This window comes from Bufo gargarizans, chromosome 2, assembly GCF_014858855.1.
Source record: "Bufo gargarizans isolate SCDJY-AF-19 chromosome 2, ASM1485885v1, whole genome shotgun sequence".
Taxonomy (NCBI): domain Eukaryota; kingdom Metazoa; phylum Chordata; class Amphibia; order Anura; family Bufonidae; genus Bufo; species Bufo gargarizans.
The window spans coordinates 260,563,809-260,579,112 of NC_058081.1; the positions used below are offsets into that span (position 1 = coordinate 260,563,809).

The 15,304-nt window shown below is 40.3% G+C and overlaps 1 protein-coding gene across 2 annotated transcripts in view; it reads left to right on the top strand.

Moving 5' to 3' along the window:
- Positions 1-15,304, top strand: part of PANX2 (pannexin 2) — a 42,371-nt gene that overhangs the window by 25,047 nt on the left and 2,020 nt on the right. For both annotated transcript variants that reach the window (XM_044276886.1, XM_044276887.1), the window contains exon 3: positions 13,389-14,840. In XM_044276886.1, the coding sequence (XP_044132821.1) occupies positions 13,389-14,840 (1,452 nt within the window). The remainder of the gene's footprint in view (positions 1-13,388; positions 14,841-15,304) is intronic.

Genomic DNA, 15,304 nt, shown 5'->3' on the forward strand with positions numbered 1-15,304 from the left:
CTTTAACTTTTCAGTCAAGCCTGCCCTAAATTGACATTTGAGCGCTGGTTCGTTCCAGCCCGAAGGAACGCACCATTTGTGAAACTGCGTACAATAATCCTCCACGGGACGATTTCCCTGAGTGAGGGACTTAAGATTGGATTCTGCCACAGAGGCTCGGTCAGGTTCATCATAAAGAACCCCTAACGCCTGGAAAAAGAGGTCCACAGAGCTAAGACAAGGGTAATCTGGTGGTAAAGAAAAGGCCCATTCCTGGGGGTTCCCTTGAAGCAAGAAAATGATAATACCAACCCTCTGTGGGTCAGGGCCGGAGGAGTGGGGTCGTAGTCGAAAATAAAGTTTACAGCTTTCCTTGAAAGCTAGAAAACTTTTGCGGTCACCCGAAAACCGATCGGGCAATTTAGTGTGAGGTTCCACCTGAACGGTGGCGGGAGCAAGAATAGGGGGAGTTCGGACGGTCTCCTGAACTTGTAGTCTCTCCCCAAGTTCCTGTACTATTTGAGCAAGACCCTGCACATGTTCGGTGAGGCTCTGTATAGGGTCCATGCTGAATTTGGGCCTGTGATTTTGTCACGGGTAGAGTAACGGGTATCAAGATAGAGCGGAAGTGCACCCACTGAGCTGCCCTGCGGTCCGCTGTCCCTGCCTACTTGCACCACCCGCCCTAGGTGACGGAGTGCAACTGGGCCACAGTCCCTAACCTACTAAGTGCAAGCAGAGAGAAAGAGACAGCAAAGAAGAGGACAGCCACTGAGAAGTTACAATAAGCGGACAAGAGGTAGAACAAAAACGGAAGGCGAGGCGGGTCAACTAGCCTAGGTCAGTCCAGAAGGTCACGTCAGAACAAGGGAAGAGGCAAAGACAAATCCGTAAACAAGCAGAGGTTAAAATCCGAGAGGTAGAGTCAAGGTACAGGGAGCAGGCAGAAGAGGTGTCAAGAGGCGGATCAAGGTTCAATTCCAGAGGAAGCTTAATAACAATTAAGTACACAGCATATAGGACGAAAATCACAGGCAACCTGTAGTCAGCAGGCCACCTGTATTTATAGTGGGGAGTGAGGGTTATGTGACGTGGCCAACAGACAGACAAGTCGAGCACCGAGTGATCAGCTTGGCGCTCAAGGCAGACCTAGGAGCAGGGAGCCTCCCAGCTAGCAAAGCCGCCCTGGGAACGAGGCCAGACACAGATCCTAACTCCTGAAGCTAAGCAGCAGGTCTGCGGCTGATGGGAGACCGAGTGCGCCTTTGGTGCCCCGTTACACACAAAGTAGTTGGAAGTGAAGTGAGAAGTGAAGTGTGTGAGGGGAAAAGAAAATAAGACATGGTTTTTAAAAATTGTAATAAATACAAATCTGGAAAGTGTGGCATGTGTTAGTATTTATCTCCCCTCCCGAGTCAATACTTTTTACAGCTGCAAGTCCTTTGGGGTATGTCGCTTCCAGCTTTGCACATCTAGAGGCTGAAATTGCCCATTCTTCAGATTGGATGGAGAGCGTCTGTGAACAGCAATTTGACTGGGCCATTCTAACACATGAATATGCTTTGATCTAAACCATTCCATTGTAGCTCTGGCTCAAGTCTTTTGCAGCCTCTACCAGGATTGCCCTGTATTTAGCTCCATACATCTTTCTATCAACTCTGACCAACTTCCCTGTCCCCACTGAAGCAAAGCATCCCCCAGCATGATGTGGCCACCGCCATGTTTCGTGGTGGAGATGGTGTGTTCAGGGTGATGTGCAGTGTTAGTTTTCCCGAAACGCAAAGAGTTTTGCATTTAGACCAGAAAGTTCAACTTTGGACTCATTTGGCCAGCGCACCTTCTGCCACATGTTTGCTGTGTCTCCTACATGGCTTGTGGCAAATTGCAAACTGGACTTCTTATGGCTTGCTTTCAAAAATGGCTTTCTTCTTGGCACTCTTCTATGAATTCCAGACATTTGGATTCCACAACTAATAGTTGTCCTGTGGACAGATTCTCTCACCTGAGCTGTGGATCTCCTCCAGAGTGACTATGGACCTCTTGGCTGCTTTTCTAATTAGTGCTCTCCTTGTCTAGGTTGGCAGTTTAGGTGGACAGGCATGTCTTGGTAGGTCTGTAGTTGTGCCATACTACTTCCATTTTCGGATGATGGATTGAACAGTGCTCCGGGAGATCTTCAGAGTTTGGTATATTTTTTTTAATAACCTAGCCCTGCGTTACACTTCTCCATAGCTTTATCCCTGACCTGTCTGTTGTGTTGCTTGGTTTTCATGATGCTGTTTGATCATTAATGTTCTCTAACAAACATCTGAGGCCTTCACAGAACAGTTGTAATTATACTAAGAATAAATTACATACAGGCGAATTCTATTTACTAATTAGGTGACTTCTAAAGGCAACTGATCACATGTGTGTTTATATAGGGGTATCGGAGTACAAGGGGCTGAATACAAATGCATGCCACACTTTTCAAATTTTTATTTATTAAAAATTCTCAAAACCATGTATCATTTTCTTTTCACTTCACATAGGGAACTATAACAAGCAATCATCAGATTGCTTCTCTCATAGACTCTAATGAATTAGCATTGGAGTCTATGAAGATTATATTGTTACTATGGAGCCCAGCCACATACAGGGACTCCATAGGAACTAATGTGCAGCAGCCTTGTATCATTCAAGAATACAGAGGCTGCCTTGCACACACTCCAGCTCCCTCGATCTTTGCTAGGGGGAGCCAGTACACACCGGGAAGCGCACGCATCCAGTTTTTGTGCTCCCAGATGCCATGATCAAATTTAACCACACCATCTGAGGGTTTAAAAGTATACAATCAACGTTACCCGGCAGCTATAGTGCCCGCTACACTCACAAGCCGGCACCATCTGTAAAGTCCCGTCAAATACTGTACATATACAGTGCTGGTCGGGAAGGGGTTAACAAAGTCACAGTGATTATATTGTGCAGTGTTGTCACTTTATGGGTTCTCAGTTTTGGGCAACCCCTTTGCTGTTGATTGATGACCCAATGAGTGGAGGATAGCAATGTGGATTTTAAAATCTTAAAAATTGTCAGTTTATTATGGATGGAACCTGCTGACAAAATGACTGATCATCAGTTTCAAAGAGGCCCAAATAAAGCTAACAGACAATATGGCTGCACTCCCTGTAGTTAGTTTTGACAAAATGTCTGTCCCAACTTAGTTTTGGCATTTTTTCTGTATGTAAATATAACATAATACTGATTTATAAAACATACATTTACAAATATATGGTCGTTTTCACATTTTTAGCCCGTAAACATGGCGAATTTTGACTCTGTTAAAATCTGCTGTGTATACCACAGCAGAAACTGCCATAGTTGTTCACTTTGGATGCTCAGGCCCATTTACGGCTTAGCTCTATTGAATGGAGCTAAACTGTGAGTGGACACCCGCTGTGACTCCAAGCGGTGGCTGTTTGCACACTGCACCAAGAAGGGACATGTCGTGGCTTTAAGCCACCAGCCTGCACACTGCCTCCCTCTGAAAACAATGTGAGATAGACACAATAAAGCTGCCCCCAGCATTTTGAAAGTTAAAACGGGGTTTAAAGGGGTTCTCTGGGAATAAACACAGAGAAGGGAGAGGAAGCAAAGCTGTGCTCCTGCATGTGAATAAAATCAGTAAAGAGAGCATATGTACAGTGTTCATTTTAGGACATGGTCAGATATCATAGTCACATATCAGAATAAGACTGGGGGACATACTCAGTCATATGCAGCTGGTGTTTATGACATTCCCATTTTAAAGCTCCTTCTGCTATTTCAGGTAAACATGTATTTTTTAAATGTGTTCAAATAAAATTAAGTATTATATGTATTTATCAATTGTAGCATTAAAATGTGATAAATAGTAGATTTATGCCAGAGGGAAAGTTATTGCTTATTGGAACTTCCTGAGGTTAACCTGATTTTAGCCTTAGGGTGCATTCACACACCGTATGTACTTTGCGGTCCGCAATAAATACGGATGTGTAACCTCCGTGTTGCCTCAATTTTTTTGCGGATCCGTTGTAACAATGCCTATCCTTGTCCGCAAAACAGACAAGAATAGGACATGTTCTGTCGTGGGGCTACGGAGCGGACATAAGGATGCGGGCAGTACACTGTGTGCTGTCTGCATATTGTGCGGACACATTGAAAAATGAATGGGTCCGTATCCTATGCGCAGAAAATTGGGGATCAGATGCAGACCAAAAATACAGTTGTGTGAATGGGGCCTCTGTATGAACAGAGCAGCTTGAAATCCCAAACGGCTCCTGCATACCACAGAGTTAGGCCTCATGCACACGACCGTTGTGTGCATCCGTGGCTGTTGTGCCGTTTTCCGTTTTTTTTCACGGACCCATTGACTTTCAATGGGTCCGTGGAGAAATCGGAAAATGCACCATTTGGCAGCCGCATCCGTGATCCGTGTTTCCTGGCCGTGAAAAAAATATGACCTGTCCTATTTTTTTCACGGCCAACGGTTCACGGACCCATTCAAGTCAATGGGTCCGTGAAAAATCACGGATGCACACAAGATTGTCATCCGTGTCCGTGATCCGTGTCCGTGATCCATGTCCGTTTTTTTCCTATCATTTCAATGGCAAACTTGACTTAGATTTTTTTTTCATTTTTCATGTCCGTGGATCCTCCAAAAAACAAGGAAGACCCACGGACGAAAAAACGGTCACGGATCACGGACCTACGGACCCCGTTTTTGCGGACCTTAAAAAAAAACGGTCGTGTGCATGAGGCCTTAACAGCAGGTTTGCTTGTCAGTAGAGGCTGTGCGGCTGGTCCTCAGAACGGTTGGGCCTGAGTAGTCATGAAGATTGATCTGGGCGAACAAAGGCTACCTAAGGAAGCAGGCTGGGTACTGGTTGATGCATCTGGCACTACAGATGATCAGCTCAGTGGGGCCAACAGGGCAGTAGCTCCTAATCAGCAGATATTGTGTGGCGGTCATTTGGGCTCCATCACTGTTTTCATATGTGTTTTGAATAAAATTAGCCATTTACTGTGGTACATTATTTCTATGAATAGAGAAGGGGTGAGCAGCGACAGACATCTCCAGCACCACTCATCTAAAAAGTGTCATCAGTTCACTGATATATGAAAAGGTCCATCACTCACATGCTATGATAGTGTTCATTTAACAAACCAACCACGTACCAATTTTTCAGCATATACAGATTCTTTTTGTTAATAACATTTCAGTTGAATATTTTATATTATGTTTTAATTAATAGGCGTTATTGTATTGAAGTGTTCAGTAAATGCACTCATATTTAAATAGCCTTGCAGTAAATGGAAGGGTAGGGCCTTCATCTAACACTTCACCATTACAAAGTATGTCCTTACACTGAACATCTAAATACACTATTCAAACATAACCAATGGATGTCGTTTTTGTGGATATCAATAGCTACTTTGATCAAACACAGTGGGATACAAACAGTAATCTCATGCAAACTAACTGATCAAATGGATGTTAGGTTACTTTCACACTAGCGGATCCAGCAGGGCTTAGCAAAAACTCTAGCGTTACTGATAATACAACCATCTGCATCCGTTATGAACGGATCCGGTTGTATTATCTTCAACACCCGTCATAAACTCCATTGAAAGTCAATGGGGGACAGATCAGTTTTCTATTGTGTCAGATTGTGTCAGAGAAAACGGATCCGTCCCCATTGACTTGCATTGGGGGTCATAGCAGATCCGTCTTGCTCCACATCCCAGGACGGAAAGCAAACCGCCGCATGCTGCGGTTTGCTCTCCAGGATGGGAACGGAATGCATTTTGGAGCATTCCGATCTGTTCAGTTCAGTTTTGTCCCCATTGACAATGAACGGGGACAAAACGGAAGTGCTTTTTTCCGGAATTGAGACCCTATGACTGATCTCAATACCGGAAGATATTAACGCTAGTGTGAAAGTAGCCTTATAATGCTACATTTGTAATTATGTAATAAATAGAGTCCTAGAGGGGGAATTACCGTAATCATTTGCAGTGGTTTTGGTGTCAATCTGTGCTTTGTGAAGTTGCACCAAATGTAAGAAATGGTGCACAGTAATAATATATTTGGTGCATGCACAATGTGTTGTATATAACATACAAATGGCCGGCTCACAGTACATAAAAATACACCATTTATTTCACAAGAAATATATAAATAAATTGAAAATATATACCGTGAAACAAACAAATTAATAAATCGTTCACTGTCACAGTCTCAATTATATGTGGTTGCGGAGCTCGCGCAAACAAAGATAAAAAAAATAGTAATAAGGTTATTTTCTCAGAATTGCAGTAAAAATGCGGTATATGTCCAGTTCACTAAGGCCTCATGCACACGTCCGTTCCGTCATTTTTCACCGTTTAGCGGAGGTCCCATTCATTTCTATGGAGCTGTGAAAAAAAACTGATAGTCCTCTGTTTTTTCTCTGTGTCCGTGATCCGTGATTCCAGTCAGTCAAAAAAATATAACATGTCCTATTCTTGTCAGTGGAAAACAGAGGACGGACCCATTCAATTCAATGGGTCCATCAAAAAAAAAACAGATGCACAACTGGTATGTCACCCGTGTCCGCGTCTGTGTCCGTTTTTTTCTACAAGACCTTGGTGCAATAAAATTCCACTTTTCATTAGCCTTCCTTTTTTTCCCCCTGTCAGACAAAAAAAAGGAAGACACAAAGAAACCCAACTGAAGCAAAAGCGGACACGGACCACTGAAGCCAAATCACTGACAGTGAAAAAACACTGTCGTGTGCATGAGGCCTAAGGGTGCATTTTCAATTGATAATCCAGGAGTGCAATCACACATTCATTTGCCAGTTCTTATACTATTAGTGACTAGATGTTATTAGTAATATTGTGGTAGGATTAGCACTTTTCTTCCATATGTTCTAAAGGATCATTTGTGTTAAACAATGTTCGGTGATTGTAATCCGCCGTCGTACTTTCCTTAACCTAGATGCCGATGTTAGTAGCCAATATTGCGATAAATGTCCAATTCACATAATCACCTATGTTCTCAGAAGACATCGGCTCTCAGCGGCTCCCACTGTTTCGTTCTCCCATGTAATTTGTCTTCGACATGCTTACGCTCACTTCTGTTCCCGCAGTTGCGTACGGTCTCGCTATTCTCCTGTGTGCTGGCACACTTACGTCTGCGCAGTAGAAACACGGGAACGCCGACTCGTACCGCTTCTGTGAGTGGGATGGTATGAAGGCAATTTTAATTCTTTTCCAATGAGATGATATTGCACTTTGCACCATATAGATGAATACCGCTAGTTCACCATTCACCAGATGCATTTTGAAACATACAGTTTCTTCCTCAGTGGTAGTGGAAACTCTTATACAGTGTATAGAGCTATACTGATATCTTACAAACCTGGATCGGACTGTAATATCATGTGTGCATATTAACGGTCACACAGACCCTGCGTTTTTTTTAAAAGATCTAACAGCATTAATATCAAATATAGACCATGTCGTAAAGAGATTATAATACTCCTATAGCAATACAGATGGAGACAAGGCGTGCAATATTAAAATTATAACAACAACAAAAAAACATAAACTTTAAACTTCCAATGAAAGGGGGTTAGTAAGAGGGCGCAGACAGTGTCAGGGCGCTGGTTAAAAGCCTGGCCCCGAATCGTTGTGCGACCCTACCATACACCCATTCATGGAAACCCAAAAATGTATAGTTCTGTGTTAAGACCTCAAGGTGCCAACTGCCAAGGATCCAAACTCAAAGATCTTCTTAGATTCGCTTCTTGACATCCTAGATATGAAATCACCCCCCACTCCAATCTTTTTTCACTGTTTGTAGTGCCATGTACAGGTGAAACTCGAAAAATTAGAATATCGTGCAAAGTTCATTTATTTCAGTAATGCAACTTAAAAGGTGAAACTAATATATGAGAGACTCATTACATGCAAAGCGAGATATTTCAAGCCTTTATTTGTTATAATTTGGATGATTATGGCTTCTAGTTTATGAAACCCCAAAGTCACATTTTGAGGTACCCCATGCTCTGGGGGTAAAGATTAATTAGCTGACTAGAGTGTGACACTTTGTGCCTAGAATATTGAACCTTTTCACAAAATTCTAATTTTAAGCTGCATTAATGCAATTCCTTTTAATTTGCATTACTGAAATAAATGGACTTTTGCACGATATTGTAATTTTTCGAGTTTCACCTGTATTTCAACGTGGCGTGACATATTCTGAAATGATTTGAGAGTGTATGTTTCCCATATCCTTTAAGTATATTGTTTCTGTGTTCTGCCACTCTAACCTTCAGCGGTCTAGATGAACGGCCTATATATTGTTTAGCACATGGGCATTCTAATAGATAGATTACTGCCTCGCTATTACAGGACAGAGTTTTTTTTTTATTTCCCATTTGAATCCATTGACAGTTGAGATTACTTTAGAGGTATTTAGTCAGTCTACAGTTACAGCATAATCCACATCTATAAAAACCTTTTAATTTTTTCCACTGGGTTATCAAGGACCTTTCTTTTGTTCGTCTAATTGTGGGTCCCACCTGTAGACCCAGACTTGGTGCTCTAGTATACACAATGGGTGGTTTCTTTGGGAGATTGATCCTTAGGAGTTTGTACTCCTGTAGTAAGTGCCAGTATTTATGAATAAGAGCTGACACTTTTTATAGTCTGTGTTAAATGGCAAGACTAGTTTGGACATTTCGACTCTTCTAAGATATCTAATCTCTTTAGATATTCTTTATCTAGAAATTGAGCTTTCATTGACTGTGCTTCAATTTTCAACTGATCTTGTTCCGTGCAATTCTGTTTGCACTCCTGGATTATCTATTGAATATGCACCATTAGTGAACTGGACATATACTGCATTTTTACTGCATTTGAGAAAGTAACCTGTTTATTGTTTTTTTTTAATCTTTGTTTGCATGAGCTCCGCAAGCACATATAATTGGGACTGTGACAGTAAATGATTTATTAATTTGTTTCTTTTATATATTTTCAATTTAGTGATATATTTATAGTTAAATAAATGGTGTATTTTTATGTACTGTGTGTGAGCCGGCCATTTGTATGTTATATTATATTAAAGCTAGGTGGTTATAGCAGGCTGAGCACCAGTGAACTTTCTAGGGAGTATCCTATCTGGATTTATTGAGAACAATGTGTTGTATGCCTGTGTCTGTAAAAGTACACCAGCGGGTTGCCTGGCATGGAGATGCAACTTTTTTGTGACTTTTTTAAAAGTCGCACATCATAATTCAGATTTAAAGGTGTTCTAATCTGAAATCCTGACCTACTTTTCACTCAACTTCTAAAAGTGGCAAGTCTCCCCAAATTTCGCAAAAATAAGCATCAATTTTCCACCCGCATCACTTGTGACTTTTTTACCACATAAAACGGGCATAGCATATTCTTTTAAAAAAACAATTAAAATATATTGTCTGTTCAAAAAGCATCTGAAAATTCTATAATATTTCATGACATAAATACTTTTGATTTCCACTAGAATAGCCTTCATTAGTAGAACAGATGGCATACTTCTCATTGCGTGTATATTATTTGTTGAAAATACATATCCCTTTGTAACTTTGTCATGTACAGTTTGACAAATGAATTCTCTACCATCTGTGTCTAGTTCTAATTACATTTTGGCCATACTACATATTTATAGGGAGAAGAAATACTAGTTTGTCTATCTATTATCTATGCATACATTTGTATAACACTACAATTGAAGTAGTATAACATAGAGAAGAGCTAAACCTTTTAAGATTCGGTTGGTTTCAGGTTCGCCAAATTTTTTAAAAATAGTGAGAAAGTGAGAGACTAGTTAATATATGTGCACATTATTGTAGGCTAGGCAATGTTCGTCTGGATTTCTTGGAAAAATCTATGAAAATTAGCACATCTTACATTTGCTGGGATCAGGTAGTCTTAGGAAAGTTCATTTGAATATCTTTCCCAGAAACCCAGAGGGGCATTTCCTGGCCTACAATACTCCACACATGTACTACGCATACTCTGCACTCTCCATAATGAGTAAGAGTACCTCCCCAGATAATAACCCTTATACCTGTATTACATTAGAGATCTACTTAGAGTAGTACAGAGTAAAAATGGTCATACTAATGACTCTGCTTACACATGAAGCTCTATAAAATATGTATTCATTGTAATACCTGTTCAAAGATCTGAGAACCATAAATCAATTGATGTCAACTTGATCTTTTTTATCCGGAAGATGTATTTGTTCCCATATATACTGTACATATAATAGGGACATTTACAAATCTCAAATTTAATGTACATGTATTTTGGGTACCATAGTTGATATAACTAGACCAAATGTGAACAAATAATTAATATATAAACTGTTGTTTCTTGGTCTTCTGGCTATTTGTTAGAAAATTAAGTCCACATGTTCCTGGCATGGACTTACAAAAATAAAAAAACATGGGTTGCACATCCACATTACCCTGCATTCACCTATTATTGCTTCTCAGCACAGTTCACATTGCTCCTCAGCATAATTAAAAGTGTGCAGCACCATAATCTACATACTGTAAACAAGGAATTTGTATATGTTTTGATCAAAATGCATAAGCCCACTTACCATGTCAAGGTTGCCTCTACGAGTGTGTACCTACTCTAATTTGGAGCAGCACCATGTGGAGGCCAGCACTGCCACAGCACCGCTCTAGTACGTGGTGTAACCCAGCAGTTCAACAGCACCCCTGCTGTCAAACTGGGTTCCACCAACCCACAGAAAGAGCACCTCACATGGACGAATGGCTTTATTCTGTTAACAAAGTCAGGAAAATAGAAAAATGGTGGTATATTAAAACTAATAAGCTCTGACAGTACGAAAAAAATTGGAAACCTTGCAAAAAAACTCAAGACAATTTTTGGTGCCGAAATGCAGAGAAATCCACTCGAAAATCTGTGCGGATATTCTGTTTCTAAACCCACACCCGTGTACAAGTACAATAACCCTGGTTTCACACCTAAGCGTTTCTCAAACGCGCGTTTTTATGCGCGTTTTTTGTAATAGTAAACGCGCGTTTGGATGATTGACAGCAGTGTTGTCCAAAGAGTCTATGGCCCAAACGCGCGTCAAACGCCCCAAAAAAAGCTCCTGTACTTGTTTATGCATCAGGCGTTTTACAGCGCGTTCAAACGCGCTGTAAAACGCGAAAATGTGAACCAGCCCCAAAGGGAAGCATTGGTTTTCATGTGTTGCGCGTTTTACAGCGCGTAGGAACGCGCTGTAAAACGCTCAAGTGTGAACTTAGGGTTAGAGATTTGGGATAAATCTGAAATATAGGAAGAAGGAAAGCTAAGGGGTTTAACCCCTTTTCCCTTTTTTTTAATTTTTTTTGTCTGTGATCGCCTGTAAGATCATGTCACAAGGAGGGAGTCAAGAACTGGGAGTGGGTGGTATTAGGTGAAGAAAAAGGGAAGGGAAATAAATAAAAACAATGTAAGACACCATGATTATAAAATTAGCGATTAGTATTAGTAATAAGACACAGTCTAAACCTGATCATGATATTCTGTTTTCATATGTATTATTAATGACCTATTGTGTGGACACTGCATGGTAGTAATATTTTGGCTATGTACGACAATAATATTATAATTATAAAATTATCCATTATTAGTAAGAATTATTATTAGTATTAGTACAGTAATAATTATGACTGTAACCTGATCATGAAATTCAGTTTTTATATGTATTATTTATAACCTGTTGTGTGGGCACTGCATGGTAGTAATATTTTGGCTATGGACAATAATATTTATGCCCTGTATGACACAATTATTGGAGTGCTATAAGGTAATATTAAATAGGCGTTCTATTATATTATTTGGACACCACATGGTAGAGTTATTTTAGATTAGTACAATGGTAACAGTTTTGCACTGTATGACGGCATTTGTTTTAAGCCATATGGACTCTCTAAGGTGGCATTTGGACACTGGTGACATCGAGAGTTTTATCATAATGTAGTGCACATATTAAATGCTTTAATACATTGCAAAAATACTGTTCATGTGTGAACTAGTCATCCAGATTTTAGTAGTGTATTATACTAACACAAAAGTAACCAGCTAGATTGCGGTCAGGGTCCTCTCTCCTTCTGTGCTAGTTTGTAACTTGTCTTGTTTAGGCTTATGGTACTTGTTATTTTTTTATGTATGTATTCCACTTATCATATGTACAGTGCCATGGAATGAATGGTGCTTTACTAATAAATAATAATAATAATAGCTACAGTATTTCTAGTATGATGACAAGAATTACATACTTTTATACTATTCATATTTCAGGGATATAAGAAACCTTAAAAGTGTCAAGCTTGAAGGAGTTCTCTCACGTCAGCGAATGGCATTTATCTTGTAGACACAGTTAATACAAGCCACTTACTAATGTACTGTGATTGTCCATTTTATACATTGCTCATTTCCATGGCTATGACCACCCTGCAATCCATCAGCAGTGGTCGTGCTTGCATACTATAGGAAAAAGCGCCAACCTATGCACATCGGCACTTTTTCCTTCAATCATTACCACCGCTGCTGGATTGCAGGATGGTCATAACTCCTGGAAATGAGCAGTGTACTGTATAATGAGATGGAAAAAATGAATCAAGCCAGCAAAGGAGGCAATATGGACAATCACAATACATTAGTAAGTGTCTTGTATTCACTTTGTCTACATGATAAATGCCACTTGCTGAAGCGAGACAACCCCTTTAAAAGGTTATTTCCATCTATTGACTTATAGGATATATAGCCGCCTTACATCTGCTGGCATTAGAGGCAGAGCTTGTTAAAAGCTCATTTGCATCCATTCCCAGAAAGGCATTCTGTCCCAAAGGAGAGATAGTACCCCCAAATCCTGACTTAGACCTCTCACCCAATTAAGCTCTGCTCTGCACTGATGAGGGGCAATCACCCCGAAACAGTTCTCTGCAGATGAGGTGCTGGCTTATTTAATATCCAAGTCATGTCTCAGGGCCTATTTAAAGAGTCAAACATTGACTTATAGGATAGCTGCCTTACATCTGGTGGCATTATAGGCAGAGCTTGTTGAGAGCTCATTTGCATCCCTTTCTTTCCAGAATTCCAGAGGAGCATGTATGGCCTATAAGTCTTCTCACGCCGATTAAGGCTCTCTCCCCAAGGAGAGATAGTACCCCCCATATACTGTGTATGGACACCTTTAATTCCTAGAAAAGCGTTTTCATGCTTCAGTTCATGGTCACATATACATACTATTCACATAGAGTATCGCATTCTATCAATGTACATGTATGTTCTTATGTAATTACAACAGTGACTCTTTTTTCTGTGTTATACAGAGGAACCTATATATTGCTATACACCTCACAACTTCACCCGTGACCAAGCATTATATGCCAGGGGATATTGCTGGACAGAACTTAAAGATGCACTTCCTGGTGTGAATGCCAGCCAATGGCCTTCATTGTTTGAACACAAGTTCCTGCCATATGCTCTTCTGGCCTTTGCTGGCATCATGTATATTCCTGCCCTAGGATGGGAGTTCCTTGCCTCTACAAGATTGACTTCAGAATTGAACTTTCTACTTCAAGAAATTGACAATTGCTACCACCGAGCGGCAGAAGGAAGAGCACCTAAAATTGAAAAACAAATTCAATCAAAGGGTCCTGGTATTACAGAAAGAGAGAAGCGTGAGATTATAGAAAATGCAGAGAAGGAGAAAAGCCCTGAACAAAACCTATTTGAAAAATATCTAGAAAGACGAGGTCGAAGTAACTTTTTAGCTAAGCTTTACCTAGCAAGACATTTGCTCATTATATTTTTAAGCATCATGCCACTTACTTACTTAAGTATTTATTATGCTACTCAGAAGCAGAATGAGTTTACGTGTGTACTAGGAGAGCCCCATCTAAAAACCAGTAACTCAAAATTGCATACAAGGGTAAACTGCAAGTTGCCATCTGTTCAGCTTCAAAGAATTATTTCTGCAGTGGATATTTTTCTTCTTAGTTTCATGAACTTAATAATCCTTATAAATTTAATACACCTCTTCATTGTAAGAAAGTCCAATTTTATTTTTGACAAATTAAATAAAGTTGGCATAAAGACTAAGAAGCAATGGCAAAAATCCCAATTTTGTGATATAAATATTCTAGCCTTGTTTTGTAATGAAAACCGTGACCATATAAAATCTTTAAATCGCCTTGATTTCATAACCAATGAGAGCGATCTTATGTATGACAATGTGGTTCGCCAACTACTAGCAGCATTAGCTCAGTCTAATTATGACACTACACCAACAATGCGAGATTCTGGGATGCAAACTGTAGACCCCAGTCTGGACCCAGCAGATATTGATGTCAATGAACAGCTTGTTATAAAGCGACCTAGAAAGAAAATGAAGTGGATCCCAAGTAGCAACCCTTTACCCCAACCCTTCAAGGAACAATTAGCCATAATGAAGATTGAAAATAGTAAGCCGGAAAAGCCAAAGCCAATGCGGAGGAAAACTACTACAGATACCTTAATTGCTCCACTTATAGAAGCTTCTTCCAAATCTTCTCCCCAGCCTTCATGTCAAAAGAGTGATACCAGCACCATGTCAAGCATCTTCAGTGAAAAGAAACATTCTCGCCAATTCTCCTTAGATGTTCAACCATATGTTCTTAGCAATAAAAAGGCCAAACCACAGACACAGGAAATGGCTCCTATTGCGACATCTGAAAGCCAAGATTACATTTTCTTAAGCCAAAATGAAGGTGTGTTGGCACCGGTGTCAGCCTCTATCAAAGGTAAGACTTATATAGTCATATATATTGATTGCTTGCGGAATACGTCCAGTAAATTAATTTTCACTAACTACATACACCATTAAACACTGCTATAGGGGTTGATTTGACATTTCTGGGGCTGCAAGCAAAATTATATGTGTTCAGCTTCACCCCATCAGCCCGATAAGCCCCACTCTCATCATAGCAGTGCAGCCTTGGCACTTATGCTGCTGTTCTAAAGCTGGAAAGGCCCTCCTCGCTCTGGGCTCATGTGCAGATGAACTTACCCCACAGGTGGTATGTCCGTCCCAGGTTTAGTTGTTTATTTTCAGCCAGCAGGGTGCCCCTTGTTTTTTGAGGCCATGGGTATTTGTTTGGTGTGCATGGTGGTAAAACCCTCAGAATACTTACTGCACATTTATAACTACAACAAAAGTGACCCTAGTGGCATTAATAATACTCAATATACTATGTAAATCTAACGT